The sequence below is a fragment of the Mustela nigripes genome, chromosome 7 (genome assembly GCF_022355385.1).
Source record: "Mustela nigripes isolate SB6536 chromosome 7, MUSNIG.SB6536, whole genome shotgun sequence".
NCBI classification, from domain to species: Eukaryota; Metazoa; Chordata; class Mammalia; order Carnivora; family Mustelidae; genus Mustela; species Mustela nigripes.
Genome location: NC_081563.1, coordinates 5543848 through 5558796, shown reverse-complemented (window position 1 = coordinate 5558796; position 14949 = coordinate 5543848). Strand labels below are relative to the sequence as shown.

General features: G+C 53.8%; 1 protein-coding gene across 1 annotated transcript in view; it reads left to right on the top strand.

Moving 5' to 3' along the window:
- The first annotated feature begins 1955 nt into the window (after positions 1–1955).
- Positions 1956–14949, top strand: part of LOC132021111 (uncharacterized) — a 15316-nt gene continuing 2322 nt past the window's right edge. The window contains exon 1 of the mRNA XM_059405105.1: positions 1956–2264. Within this exon, the coding sequence (XP_059261088.1) occupies positions 2099–2264 (166 nt within the window). The 5' untranslated portion in view covers positions 1956–2098. The remainder of the gene's footprint in view (positions 2265–14949) is intronic.

Genomic DNA, 14949 nt, shown 5'->3' with positions numbered 1-14949 from the left:
AGGCCAGGGTCGCCCCCTCCAGAGCGTCAGGGGGCTGCGTGCTTCCAGGAGAGTGACATGGTGTTTCGCTGGGGTGCGTGTGACTCTCACCCCTATGCTTTAATGCTGCCCGTGAGGGGTGGTGACAGGGAGGGGAAGCAAGGACAGCCAGCAGCTGGGGCTGGGAGCCATCCACGGGCTGGTGGGCAGCAGCCCGCGCTCGGCCCCTCCAGCAGGTGCACACATTCGGGTTGAGCGGCTTGGATCACACCTTCGATTTTTAGGGTTTCTCCGTGTCCTGACTCTGCCGAAGGGGCTTGCTTGCTGTGTTCTCAGAGGCTAATTCGATTTCAGGGCAGCTAGTTGAAGGTGGGTCCCCACCGGGGCAGCCTTTTGTGGCCAGGGACATGGTGGCAGAATTTGCCGGCAAAGCCCGGGGCCCGAAGGTCATCATCCGGCTCTTCACAGTTTGCGGCATCGCGCGTGTGGCTGGGGCTCGAGGCCAGGGTTCTGCCCCGGTGCCCGGGCTGGCGGCTGCTCTGAAGGTCAGCCAGGCAGGCAGTCGGGCCCCTGTTACTCTGGTCTCCTGAAAGCATCGGGCGTTCACCAGGGACCTGTTGCCGGCAGCACGGGAAGGTCTGATGACGGAAGGCTCCATTCCAGTAGATCCTCCCTGTGGCACTTGGCTGTCCCTGCAGCCAGGATGCTGCGTTTCTGCTGAAAATGGAGTTGACGTCATCAGTCTGAACTCATTTCTTTGGGGCTCAGGGACCCATGTGAAATTGGCCCAAATCGCCGTCACCCAGCGCCGCTGCTCGTCTTCCCCTGGCCACAGGTGGATCATGGTGCCCTGGTTAGCCCAGCAGACCCGGCTCCCTCCAGCCGTAGTGGCCCAGAAGCCGTGTTCACTAAGGCTTGCTGTGTTCTAGGCTCTGGGACACGGAGAGACACGAGTCTCTGTCCTCCAGGTGCTCCTGGTTTAGAGGCCAACCCAGTGAGGTGAACATCTGTTTTGTGCAACTAAGGGTTGAACCAACTGGAACATTTCTGAACCAGGTCTGTGTTTGTAGCTGAGAATGTCATGACAAGCAAGGGAGACACGGTCTCACATTCTCCTGCACTGAATAACCCAGATGTCAGCTCCAGGGTGGGGGGCGTGGGGGGGGGGGTACGGACCCGGGGCAGGCGCTCCTACTGCTCACCTGGGGGAGATGGCAGAGGTCCGTGGAAGACGTAGCATCTCAGCTGAGACCTGGGACTTAGGGCCTCATCATTTCACAGTTGGGGGAGGGGATGGCAAAGGAGGAACCGTGTTTCCAATAGAGGGAACAGCGTGTGTGAAGCCCCAAGTCCAGACGGTTCGGCACAAAGGGAGACTGGTGGGCAAGGGAGGGAGGGGCGAGCCATGCAGGGGAGGAAATTGAGGGACAGGTTGTAGGGAAGGGAGAAGTAGAGAGTGTGTGGAGGGTATGGAAAAGGTGAGTGTGAAGTTTCTGGGGGATGATCGTGTGGCATCTGGGAGGTGTATTCAGGCTGGACGTTGGGGGCTGGGGTACGGGACAGTAACTGGGGCCGTGGAGGGGGCGCTCACCTCCAGGGAGAGAGTGAAACGAGAGAGGAGGGCCCGGACCCAGCTGCAGGGTTACCGCAGATGAAGCTGGGCGGGTGCGCTGAGGGAGGACGACCCAGGGGCAAGCAGACCCCAAGAGGGGCTCTTCCGGCGACAGTGGGGGGAGAGGGTTCCCTGGAAGAGGTGGTCCTGGTCCGCAGGGTGGGATTCATCTGACAGGTTAGGGGCAAAGAACTAGGGAGTGTCTTTTGGAGTTAAGGGGGTGGGGAGGGGCAGTGGGCAGAGGTGGGGTGGGCGGGAAGGCAGGGGAGAGGCCGGGGAGGGGCAGGCAGCTCTCACAGGAGGCCCACCCGGAAGGGCAGAGAGCCCTTGCAGGTGAGCTGCAAAAGGCTGGTGGAAGCCCAGGTGACTCATCCATGGGGGCCATGAGGAGTGGGAAGGGGGAGGTCAGGGCCGGAGGGCTCCCCGGATTGGCCACGGGGAGGAGGACGGAGGTGGGCCCTGGTGGAGCAGGGCGGGGGCTTCTGTTTCCTCCGGAGGTGAAGCCGAATGCAGGTGGCAGAGGGAGGGGCAGCTCTGAACTTTGAGGAGGGGCGGAGGAGGTTTGCTGCAGCTCTCGGGGCTGGCAGTGGGGCTGGGCGAGCACCGAGTCCCGGGTCATCACGTTGCTGCAAGGACACGGGCACCACGAGCCACTCGGTTTCCTCTCATGGAGGTAATGTAGGTACAGGCAGGCTTGGGTTCTGGTCCCAGCTGCACCTCTGACCTTGGGTGACCTTGGGCAACTTGCTGTCTCCCTGGGCCTGGGTTTTCTTATCTGTGTAATGAGGTGGCCAGACTACAAAAGCAGGAAAGCCCCCTAGAGACCTGGGATTAAATTGAAGGTCACGGGTTTGAAGATTGTATTTAGTTCACTCCTGATGAGCAGAGGCGAGGAGGAAATGAGAAGTTAATATTGAGGCAGGCCTGAAATGTGACCCTAAGAAGTGGGAATTTTATTACTACTTGGGGATTTTGCACTGGGTTCTTTTCCACAGAATTTAGGTTTGTAGGTTAATTATAAAAATGTTTCCAGGAAAAGGAAAACTCTCCTGATTTTTCATGGTTGATTTCTGTAGTTGCTGAGTTCCCTCGCCTGTATCTCTCCTGTCCTTCGGACGTAGGCGGCTAGACTATTTCGGGTTCTTTGCCATCAGCCGCTGACAGGGACAAAGGTGCAGCCAGCAGGTCAAGGCGTTCCGTTTTGTTAGGAGCTGGCAGCTCCGAGGAAAATCGTCTGTTTCTTCACTGGTTCGTTCTCACAGTCATCAACAAACCTTTAGTGAAAAGACGGATGAATGAGTACATGTGGACATGGAGAAAGAGGGTCGAGACCATTTAATAATTTCATTTCTCTCTGCTCTCTTGACTTCTGCCCATTATAAAAAACGTTATAGAAATGGAAAATAAGCCATTTATAACATCACAGAGGTGGGAGGAATGCAAAGAGAAAGCGAGTGGGTTATGGGTGTGATTAGCTCTGTACTGAAACCGACTTTGGAATTAACTCCTGTCTTGAGGAACTGGAGAAATTTGAGTAGAGACATTGTTTTCTCTCCTGAAAGGAGCCCCACTCAGTCACACGGCGATCGGTAATACACCCTAATAAAAGGAAGGGTGTTAAAGAAAAAAAAAAATTCTGTTCCTTCGATTCCATTCTACAGGTCGAGAGCACGCCAGGGAGCCTGGGAGTTCTTGCTGTGTCTGCCGCATCCCCTGAGGACTGGCCAGACTCATCAACCATCTCCCTAGCCCTGCTCTTTTCTCCTTGATGAGAGAAGAAAGTTCTTTGGGAGCATCTGCACTCTTTTGCGATCTGTGGAGACACGGCTCCATTTCCATCTCTTTGGGACACTTGTCCTCTCCTTCCGAGTCTAGATGTTTTTGAAGCAGGTCCATTTCATCCTCCTGGGGTAACTTATTCTGGAGTCTCCGAGCAGTGGGCTGGCTGCGCTCTGGGCATCTGCACTGTGTGTCCTCCAGACAACTCCATCGTCCCCAGGAAGTCCTCTGCTTCTCTTTGGAAAAATTGACGGCAGCATTATCTGCGAAGAAAAAAGCACACAGAGCGTAATACGTACATATCTTGATGAATTATCACAAGGTGTACATGCAGTTGTCAAGAAATGGAACTTTCCTAGTATTCTAGAAGCATCCCTTATATCTCTCCTAATTACTGTCCCTCTCCTGCTCTCCAGAGGTGACCACTGTCCTGACTTCTAATAACACAGATCAGTTTTGCTGTTTTTCACCTTCCTAGAAACTGAATTATATTCTTGTAGAAGGAAATGTATTCTGCTCTTGTTGGATGGCATCTTCTATAAATGTCAAGTAGTTCACACTCACCCTTAGGTCATCTGTCCTCTTACTGATTTTCTGCTGTTGTATTTGTCATTTGCTGATTGAAAGTTGCGATCTCCAGCTGTGACCGTTGATGTATTTGCTTCTTGCATTTCTGTAGGTTTTTGTATTTTGATGCTCTGTTATTAGGGGTATACATGTTAGGGCCTTCTTCGTCTTCTTGGCAAATTGACCCCTTTATTATTATGTAAGGCCCTTCTTTATCCCTGATAATCTTCCCTATTTTGAAGTCTGCTGCTTTGTCAGAAATTAATATAGCTGTTCCAGCTTTCTTTCGATTAGTGTTAGCATGCTATGTCTGTGTCCCCAATCTATTTCTGTGAAGCAAGGATCACTGTTAACAGTGTTCCCCCACCATTTCCCTGGCAGGCAGTAGGGAGAGACTAGAGGGTGCTGTGCTGGGGGACGCACCCCTCCCCCAGCTGGGAGAGCCCTGGCAGTCTTCTTCCTTGGAGAACTGGCATTTATCTGGGGAGTATCACACTTGACCACCTTCCCTCCTCCTGCCAGAACCATGGCATGGATCTTCCTTAATTCTTCATTATGAGAACCTGGTAGGGTTCCTGGAGATTAAGCCTCCCCCTCCCCCACAATGTGAAAGCCCACCAATCCTGTAGCCCCGGGGGTTTCCCTCTTTTAGGCTAGCCCACACTCAGCCTCTAGCAATTTGTCAAAATGACCACTTACGTGTTCCTACCAGTTTATGACTCCAGTTTGTGGCTTTGGCTCTCTATGTAAGATCTTGGCTGTATATACCTTGTCTCTCTCAATTCAGGGGTGGTGGTTTGTCCTGCGACACCAGCCTCTGAGGAGTCCCAGAAAAGTCATGTTTTTCAGTTTTCCAGATTGTTCCTGTTGTAAGAGTGGCGGGTGACAACTCCCAAGCTATTTACATGTTGGAGCTAAGCTTGGAAGTCCCAAGTTTACTCTTAGATTGTGTCTTGGGATGGGTTTCATGTCTATTTTCATAGTTCTTTCTCTTCCTTTGGTGGAACAAATCTAATAGCTTCTTGAGGTGTGTGGGAGGTAAATACTCTGACACCTTGCATGACTGACACTATCTTCACTGTACCTCACGCTTAGTTGGTACTTTCTGGTTTTGAAGTAGTTTCCTCCCAGATTTTTGAAGACCATGTCGCATTGTCATCTAGCATTCAGGTTACTCTTGAGAATCAAAGCCATTTTTATTCCTGATCCTTTGTATGGGACCTATTTTTATCTCCCTGACAGCTTGTAGGAGTTTCTTTTTATCCTTAGTGTTCTTAAATGTCCTGCTACTGTCTTGGGGTGAGTCTGTTTCATCTATCATGCCAGGCACTCAGTGGGTCCTAGGCTGGAAACTCATGTCTCTCGGGTCTCAGAAGTGTTCTTAAATTATATCTTTTTAAAAAAATTTTTAGATTTATTTATTGATTTGACAGAAAGACACAACCAGAGAGGGAACATAAGCAGGGAGCCTGATGCAGGGCTCGATCTCAGGGCCCTGGGCTCATGACCTGAACCAAGAACAGATGCTTAATGACTAAACAACCCAGGCCCCTCTTAAATTACATCTTGATGATTTTCTTTCTTCCGTTTCCCTTGATTTCTTTCTCTATCTCTGAAACTCTCTTTCCGAACATGGGACTTCTTGAACTAAGCCTTTGAGTTTTGCTCTATTTCCTCTCTTTTATCTTTGGTCTTTCTAATGAGAGGTGTTGGTGTGTGGGAGGTCTGGAGGGAACAATGACAAGGCCTCTCAACCATGGAAGAGTGGGGGGGGGGGGGGAAGGAACCGAAGGGTCCGAAGCAGGGGCTCTTCTCGTGCTGTGGCGTTCTGATGCAGCACCCGGAGATGTCTGCAAACTCCAACTTCAGTCTGGTTCTTAGGGCTTACCTTGTCCTCCAAGGAAGTTGTATTGAAGTCCTAATGCCCAGCACCTCAAATTGTGACCTTTAGAAATATGGTCCTTATAGAATGTCATTAGTTAAGATAAAGTCATAGTGGAGTAGAGAGAGTCCCCAAGCCAATGCCACTGGTGTGTTCATAAGAGGGCCATGTAAAGACAGAGATGTGAGGACAACGCCACATGGTGAAGGGGACATCTATAAGCTATGGGATGCTAGGCTTGCTGGCTGTCACCAGAAGCTAGGAGAGAGGCATGGGGCTGTTTATCCCTCAAAGCCCTCAGACGGAACCAGCCTCATCCATACTTTGACTTCAGACTTCCAGCTTCCAGAACTGTGTTGTTTGCTGGTAGCTTGCTAGGGCATTCCCAGCAAGCTAATACACTGTCCTCTTATGTTATCAAGAAGGCATGTTTGTCAAGGTAAAGGAGACACGTAGTTTTTAGTCCTTTCAACAGAGTTTGTTACCTTGGTTTAGCCTTTTTTTCAGAGAGTTTGGGCAGGTGCCTTGAACGGCTGCCCAGACCCGATAGATGTCAAGGGTCAGCGGCCTCCATAGCGCCTCCCAATTCTGGTTTAGGATTTAGCTTTTTACTACTGGTCCAGCCAGTTACTACCCACCCCACGCCTCCAGGTTCCAGCATTTTCCCGCGGCGCTTTCCCCAATAGCTTTTGCTCCTTGGGGGTCTCTACGAGCACTGTCCAGTAGAGTTTTCGGTGATGATGGAAATGTTCTTTATCTCCGCTCTTCAGTATGAGAGCCGCCGGTCATGTGCAACTACTGAGTACTTGTGATGTGGCTAGTGCAAAGGACAGACTACATTTTTGAATTTGTTTAATAAAAATGCAGCGTAACTCATGTGATTTGGCTACCATATCGGATAGCACAGATCTATACTGTAAAGCAACACAAAAAAAGTTTTTGATTGTCAAGGTAATTAGGGATGTAATGGAAATAAAGGAATGTGGTATCTTTAACACATCTGCTCTCTTTGCCCTAATGTCTCTTGCAAGCCTTAAATTTTATTTCAAAGAGATCTTAGTGCTACACCAGCAATAGTGAATTAAAAAAAAGTTCTGGCCCTATGTCGCCGAGGAGCCCTGTGGTAGGGTTCTGTGTGCACGAGGCAGCTTTGTGGGGTCCTTCCCGTCACAGGTGAGAGCCTGGGCAGGTAGGAAGAGAAGAGGCTGTCCGCGGACCCAGAGTGGACGTGGGGCCCCTGCTTCCAGGCCTGTGCTTCTCGTGGCAGCCCACCTTTCCTGCAGCTCACGACTTGTTGACCCGAGGGCCTCCTCTGTGGCGGTTCAGACTCCTGTCAGCTCAGGTGTGCTTGAAGCTTCTAGAGACTTCACCAGGCAACCCTCTGTGCCTCCCAAATATTCATGTTGGTCTCCCAGACCCTGCGGCCCCTGGGTTGCTGGAAAACAGATTGGGTTGGTAAAAATATGTACGTGTGTGTTCTCACAAAACCTGAGAAAATCACACCTCCACGTTGACAAAGAAATCTGTTTGTGCTGCTCCAATAATCACTTCCTAACTGGTGGGAAAGCAGGCCATATGTCTGCGAAGTGGCTAGTGGAGGGGAGGGTCTCCTTCCGTTGAGCCTTGCAAAATACCTTTTTCCAGCTGATCGGCTCCCAAATCAAAAGACACCAGGCCACATGCTTCTGCTTCCAGAGAGTAACCTCTGGGCAAATTGCTCTTGCGGATGGAAGGAATAGGGGCTGGAAGCAGCCCTCACAGGTTGTGATGTGTGTGTGCTTGGGGAGGAGGAGGCCAACAGGAGTTCTAAGTTTAGAAGTTCGGTATTGGGCGAGGGGGGATGCCGACCCCCAGAGAGGGTAAAGCAGGAAGGTTGCGTTGGCAGAAAGCGGGGTTTGATTTACTGGGGAGACCTGCAGCCCCTGCTGGGGACTGTGGCATCCAACTCTAGCAAGTTCCTTGTGCCGAGCTCAGCTCCCTCTGTGACACCCCGGTAGGCTCCCACGGTGGCAGGTGGAGGACGAGTGATCTGCAAGGCTCCCTCCTCCCTCACTCCTGGCCCTCAGGCCTTGTTGAGGCTGTGGCTCAAGGATTCAACCCTGGACGTGGTCATTGTGTTGGGAGGCTAGTGCACACAGTAGCAAAGCAGTAACGCCTAGGAGTTGTCTCCTCCGAGCCCTTCCCCAAGAGTCAGCTAGAGCTATGATTCTAGAATGGTGGGCATCTTTCCCGCAGCGCTGTATCGGAAGCAAGCCTGTCCTTCCATAGTTGGCTTTGTGACCTCAGGTCGATCCCAAACCTTATGCTTCTATTTTCTCACCCGAGACCCCAAAAGGTAGTGTGAAGAAATCAAGCTAAGAGATGCAAAAATAATTTAAAAAAAGATTTTATTTATTTATTTGGGAAAGAGAGGGAGAGTGAGAGAGAGCACGAGCAGTGGGTAGGGAGAGGGAGAAGCAGACTCCCCGCTGAGCAGGGAGCTGGATGTGGGGCTCGATCCCAGGACCCTGGGATCATGACCTGAGCAGATGCATAGTGGACTGAGGCATCCAGGCGTCCTGCAGAAATACCTTTAGAGATTGGGGTGCCTGTGAGGCTCAGTCCGTTGAGCGCCCAACTCTTGATTTCGGCTCAGGTTGTGATCTCAGGCCCCGGAAGTCTGCTTGAGACTTTTCCCCTCTGCCCCTCCCTGCCGCCGCTCACATGCTCTCTCGCTCTCTCCCAAAATAAATAAACCTTTAAGAAAGTCTTTAAAAAAGTTATTGATTTTTGTGCCCATTTCCGTTTTATTTTAAAAAGTTTATATTTTTTCTAAATAAACAGCTATCCGTTCATTATGTGAACTGTTTCTCTTTTTTAGAAAAAAATATGTCCTTCATGCTCTGAACTGATTGATTATTCAGAAGATCTGGGAAGTGACGCTTATGTCTTGGAGTCCTCACTATCCAGTAGGGGGTTTATCAGGGAGTGCCAGGGACTGAAGGCTTATGTCCCGCTCTTCCCCTCATTTCATACCCTCGTGGAGTGGGATTGGGGTCTTTGGGAGCAGATTAGATTGTGAGGGTGGGGTCCCCGTGAATGGGGTTAGTACCTTTATAAAAAGAGACCCACTGAGGCGATCTCTGCCTGCACCCTGTGAGGACAGGGCAACGAAGTGGCGTGTGTAAGCCGGGAAGGGGCCTTCACCCGCACCCGGCTGTGCGGGTGCCCCATCTCTTCCCGCCCTGGCCCAGCAGCAGACAGATGTTGGGTTAGGCCATCTTGCTCGCGGTGTCTGGCTACAGCGGCCTGGGCAGAGGTGTTGGGTGCGGCCTGTAATCGCCAAAGCCGGTACGGTGGTCCTTGCCAGTCTGGCCCACTGCATGTGGCATAAATATTCACTTCGTCCTGGGGTCCTGCTCGGACCCCTTTTGCTCCCGCCATCCAGGAGTGCCCGTGGAGACCCCCCAGTCCGCTCTCCTGACCGCACTCCACGCGCGATGCTGTCGTTCACGCAAGGAGCACAGGGTGTTCAGCCACAGAACTCTCACTGTGGCGGTGGCAGCCGCTGAGCAGAGCGAGACCACGGAGAGACACCGTCATTCCTGAACCTGGAGGCGACGCTGGCCCCCAGCGATTAGGCCTGGACCCCACGGGCCCTGCCTCAAAGGGTTCTTTCCCGATCTCTTCCAGCTGGAGGTCATCTCCCTTTGGAAGCCCCTTGGTGCATTCATTATCTGCCGGGCTCGGGGGCACTTGTTCCCGTCTGTCTGCCTCCAGTGAGTTATTTCTGAACCTGCCTTATCTCGCCCCGCTAGCGCCTCAGGGGCGGGGCTGTCGGAAACACCTGCCGTCTCCCTGCCCGAGCGTTATCCCTGGTTGAATCCCGGCCCGCGTCGCCCCCTCTGTTCCTGGATTTCTGGCACCTTCTGCGCCCTGGGGAGGGGGCAGTATCCGCAGCGGGCCTCCACCTGGGGCACCGAGAGCCCCCTGGGGCCGTGCTGGGGGTCGGTTGGTTTCCTTCCCCGTTCCTGCCGTGCTCTGTCCTGCTTCGTGTTCAATGTCTTTCCATCAGGGACACCTCGCTGGGTCCCTCTTGTCCCTGCTGATGGCCTTTCTTCCAGACTCTTCTTCCCTTTAGCTCTTAGCGCTCCCTGCCCGCGGTCCGCCACACACACCCGGATCTCCCCGACGGGTTTCACACCCGCGCCGCGGTGGTCCTCCGCTTCCTGCTGGGAGCTCCCAGACGCTCGTGTCTGCGGTCCAAGCGGAGGCCTAGTGTCCGGCATCTCCTGCCCGAGTCGGCGGCACCAGCTTCCCCCAGGGCCCACATGCTCCTCCTGGACTCGCCTCTGTCCTCGGCCCCGCAACCGCTGCTCTGATCCCCCTGCCGCGTGCTCGGGTGGGCTCTGCGGTGTGACAGATCCCCGGGTCTCAGGGGCTGCTACAGTAAACAGGGGTGTCTTGCCCACGGGCCGTCCGCCGCGGCTGGGCCTGAGGCCTGCAGCTGTCCTCCAGGGAGCTCCGGCCACGGCGGTGCTGCCCCGAGCCCACGCCTTCTCGGACTGTAGCAAAAGGGCGAGAAGGGACCCGAGGATCCTGCAAGAAGCCTGGGAGAGGCTGATGTCCCCTCTGCCCCATCCCACTCACCGCCTGCCTTGTGTGCTCTGGGGGAGGAGATGAGCTGCTGCCCCCAGCCTCGCCTCTGCCAGGCCCCTGTTCTTCTGCCTCGGCCGCCACCCTCACGGCCACGGCCCTCACCTCAGCCCCTGTCATTTCTACCTGGGCCTGTGGCCATTGCCCGGACGTCTGTCCCCGCGGGCAGTCCCTTTCCTTCTCTGGGCCTCCTCAGAGCCGTGGGAATGTCTCCCTCTTCTGTGGACCCTGCCACGTCCTGCTTCAAAACCTGCTGAGGCCTGACTCCTGTGCCCCGGGCATTCTGTCCATTCTCTGGGCAACGACGGGGCGGGGGGGTGGGCTTTGGTGGCCGACCCGTCTCAGCCTCTCTGCTCTCGTCTCCCAGTGCCCTCCTCAGCTCTAAAGGCCACACACTCCTTGTGGTTCCCCAAACGGCGTGATATTTTCTCGAGTCCCCCAACTTCGTCTTCTGGAGGTCTCTCTTCCAGAACACAGCCCCCGATCGGCCCGCCAGAGCCAGCTTGTAGTGGCCTAGACGGAAGCTCTCTTCTCCGGGCTTCCAGAGCCCTTCATCAGAACACGTGCTGCGTTTCCCTGTAACTGCTTCTCTGAGAGACTGACCCGACCTGCAACTGAAGGTGAGTGCGGCTTCCATGTGCCGACCATGGCGCTAAGAAGAGCTTTACATGTTTTAACTCACTGGGTCTTCACAGCTGTCCTGTGAGACAAGCACTACTGTGGGTTTTCTTTAAAAACATAATGGAGAAACCGAGGCACAGAGAGGTTAGGGGACTTGCCCAAACCCGCACAGCCTGCACGTGTTGGAGGCAGGTTGACCTGTAGCCCATGTGTGTGGCCTCTGTCACCGATGGCATTCTTCTTCATGGCAGTCTTCGTCTGCAAAACACTGGTCATTAAAGTTCTGTCAGACACACATGTGGGGCAGTTTTCTGGTTTTTTTCAACCTTCTCCTCGCCTGCCTCCATATGTCTTTCCGAAATCTCCCCAGGCTTCTCTTCTTGCTCTATTTCTGAACTTGAGAGGTAAGAAAACTCATGAAACTTTCACTATATTTTGTTCAAACAATTGAATGATCCTGTCCTAACAGTGAGCACTCTTGCCCTTAGACAGTCGCTCCAGGGCTGTCCTTGCCGCCTGGAACGTTCTGGATGACTTCTTTGGGAACCAAATGCATAGAGAGCTCACCAGTCACCTGGAAGAGCCATTTCCATGACTTTATCACCACCACCTGCCCCATACGAGCAGCATCCCAGGGATTCTCCTGAACGACAGTTACTAATGAAACCTGCTTCCCTCAACATTTCATTAATTTCAGTAAGTGTGCAAAGTGATGTACTTTAAAACTAGCACTCCCTAAATGGCTGCCTTGTCATGGGGAAGCAGAGAAAGGCACTGTAGCTGTGTCCTGGGGCTGCCCTAACAAAGACGAGCCAGAAGTCCAAGGTCGAGGTGTTGGCAGGGCTGGCTCTACTGAGGCTTCTCTCCTTGGCTTGTAGACGGCCATCTTCTCTCCATGTCTTTACTGGGTCTTCCCGCTCTGTGTCCTCATCTCCTTTTAAGGACGCTAGTCATACTGAATTAGGGCCCACCCACATGACCCCATTTTACCTTAATTGCCTCTTTGAGAGCCCTGTCTCCAAATACAGGCACAGTCAGAGGAACTGGGGCTTAGGACTCCACCTGTGAGCTCTGGGGTGACCCCACGGAGCCCACAACAGGCAATGACTGAAGGCCCAACCACTCTCGGCTCTGCGTCCAACACCTCCGTGACCTTGGTCCAGCCCCTGCTTCCCAGGTTTCAGTTTCGTTATCACCAACATCGAGGGTCAGACCGGGTCACCCTGGGTCGTTAGAAGTTCAAGGTTCCAGGAGAACCAGTAACGGAATCATGCTGGGAGAATACACTGCTTCTGGGCGGTGGGCAGCACCAGGGCTCTGGCGATCAAGCGCTCTCATTTCTCAGTATTTGACAACAGACTTTATTATCTCTGGCAGCAAGCTGAGTGTTTCTCCTGGGATCTGAAAGAGCCACAAGAGCCACGTCTCAGCTGGAAACATCCTCAGTGAAACGTTGGTCTTTTCCTGTCTTCTGAGTCCTGAGGTGGGACCTCCTGGTCGTGCACTGGAGGGAAAAAGGAAGATGTCTGGGGCTTTCTAAGCAGAAAAAGGACACTTTCTCTTCAGAGTAACACTATAGACATGCTCTGTTAGAGATCAAAGCCAAAGCAAACCAACCGGTGAATGAAAAACAGCAGGACAGCCCAAGCCTTCTTGTGGGCCTGAGGCAGACCCACTCAGCCACGGCTGGCTTTGGCCAGCTTGGAGCTCGTCCCTAACTTCCCAGGTCCCTGGGCTTGGCTGGCATGGGCGGTGCTTCCAGAACAAGCCCGAAGCTTGCAGCCTACTCTTTACTGAGCGCCGATGTGGCAGAGTCCTATGGTGTGTGCCAGACCCGAGCCTGCCTCCTCGGGTGGTGGCCGTGTGGGACCAGCTGGCCTTGTCCGCTGGGGCGGACGGGAAGAAAAGCAGGAACTGGGGCTCTCTGAGCGGGTCCCGCTTCTCCTACCTGGAATGGGACCTTCGCTCCTCTCTTCACTAGAAAAAGTGGGTCTTCAAGCATAGCCTATTTATGCAAGTGACCCAACTTTCCAGATTCTGTTTCCTTCCCCATGACTTTGCAACCCAGAGACGCAGGAGAGTCCTCGTGAGGGACACGCAAGAGCCTTGAACGAACACAGCCAGTGCCCAGGACGCGGGGGTAATCTGCTGATTGATTTTGTGCGCGCCTCTGTTGAGTTGGGGAGAGGTTGGGTGAGTCCAGACATCAGGGTGCAGTTTCCGGTGGGAAATGCTGTGTGTAGCCACCCTCAGCTCAGCACGGTCACCGTCATGGTGCACATGGGCATGGCACCTGGGGGGGACACACAGTCCATCATGCATGTTCTCCCTCCTCTACGTTTACTTGCGGGATCCTGGACAGAGGCGAAGTCCAGCCCCATCCAAGGTCACGCAGGTGGCAAGAGGACACGGGAAGTGCCTGGCCTGCCCCCTTTGTGCAGCTCTGAGTGTCTGCAGCCCAGGGCCCAGGCTCCTTCCCTGCTCTTGGCGCTCACGATGGTCTTGCAGAAACCCTACCTCCAGCCCTGCATCTGCTCCTCAGACACTGGAGCCCTGCCATGGCCAGAGCGGAAACCCACAGGGCCTCAGTTTACCTGAGTGCGTCAGCATGTGGTCCTCACGGACCGGCTGGGTAGCGGTCTCAAGCTAGGGCAAAAACGTGGCTTTATTGACCTTCTTCTTCACCACATGAGTGAGACCGTGTTTGCATCATCTGCCTGAAAGAAACTGGTTAAAATGGAAAAAGGGAGCCTCATTGTTATTCAAGCAGGCCCGATTATCTGACGTTCTGGCATATTTTCAAAATGTGGAAAGGTCCAGTATCCTTCTCCTACTGTAGTGATCCTGAGTGGAACATTCTGGTTTATGCGGAGTTGACCAAGGGACCGGGCCTGAGGGGTCTGCCGGTCTTTTGCTCAGGCAGCCGCAGACACGTGGTCTGAGGGCCTCCAACGGGCCCTCATCAAGGAGGGCCGGTAGCTTCTTTCTCCGCAGACTTCTCTCTCTCTCTTTCTCATGCGCACACCAAAGTTATCATATCAGTAGGGATTTCGTGCTTGGTTTTGTCCCAAGGAGAGGCCATCGAGGGATTTGTCCCTTGATCTTCCCTTCCCAGGACAAAGGGCCGGTAAACAGAAGCTCCAGCATGCATGTCACCATGCAGGGCCCAGTTTAGGGTTCTTGCTGGGGTGGTGGCACACGGGGGGGGCGTGGCAGAGTTAGCGGGTCGATGACCCCATCATCATGAGCGAAGGGGGCGCACTCGGCTCCTGTAGTGTTGGCTCAAAGAGCCGGTGGTACCCAGCCCAAGCCTGCAGGCCCAGAATGTTCCCTGAAACTGTTCGGGGGCTGAGGGTGGGGAGTCCTACAACTTACAGGGAGCAGGGAGGGAGACGGTGGCTAGAGGTGATCATAGTCGAGTGGGAGAACACTGGCTTCGGATTCAGACGTGACCTGAATGGATTCTTGCTTGAATCTACCTGGAGGAGTATAGACAAGTTATTCAGTCTCTCCAAGTTTCCCGAGGCTGAATGAGGAAGATAAGCGCTGGCCTCAAAGGGAACGAGACGGGATTTGATGACACGGCATCTGTAAAGTGCTCATTACATTAGCACCACTGCCACTCACTGGCTGGTGGCCTCGGGCAGGCTGGTGACCTCGGGCAGGCTGGTGGCCTCGGGCAGGCTGGTGACCTCGGGCCGGATGGTGGCCTCGGGCAGCTTAGTGACCTCGGGCAGGCTGGTGACCTCGGGGAGGCTGGTGGCCTTGGGCAAACTGGTGGCCTCGGGCAGGCTGGTGACCTCGGGCCGGATGGTGGCCTCGGGTAGCTTAGTGACCTCGGGCAGGCTGGTGACCTCGGGGAGGCTGGTGGCCT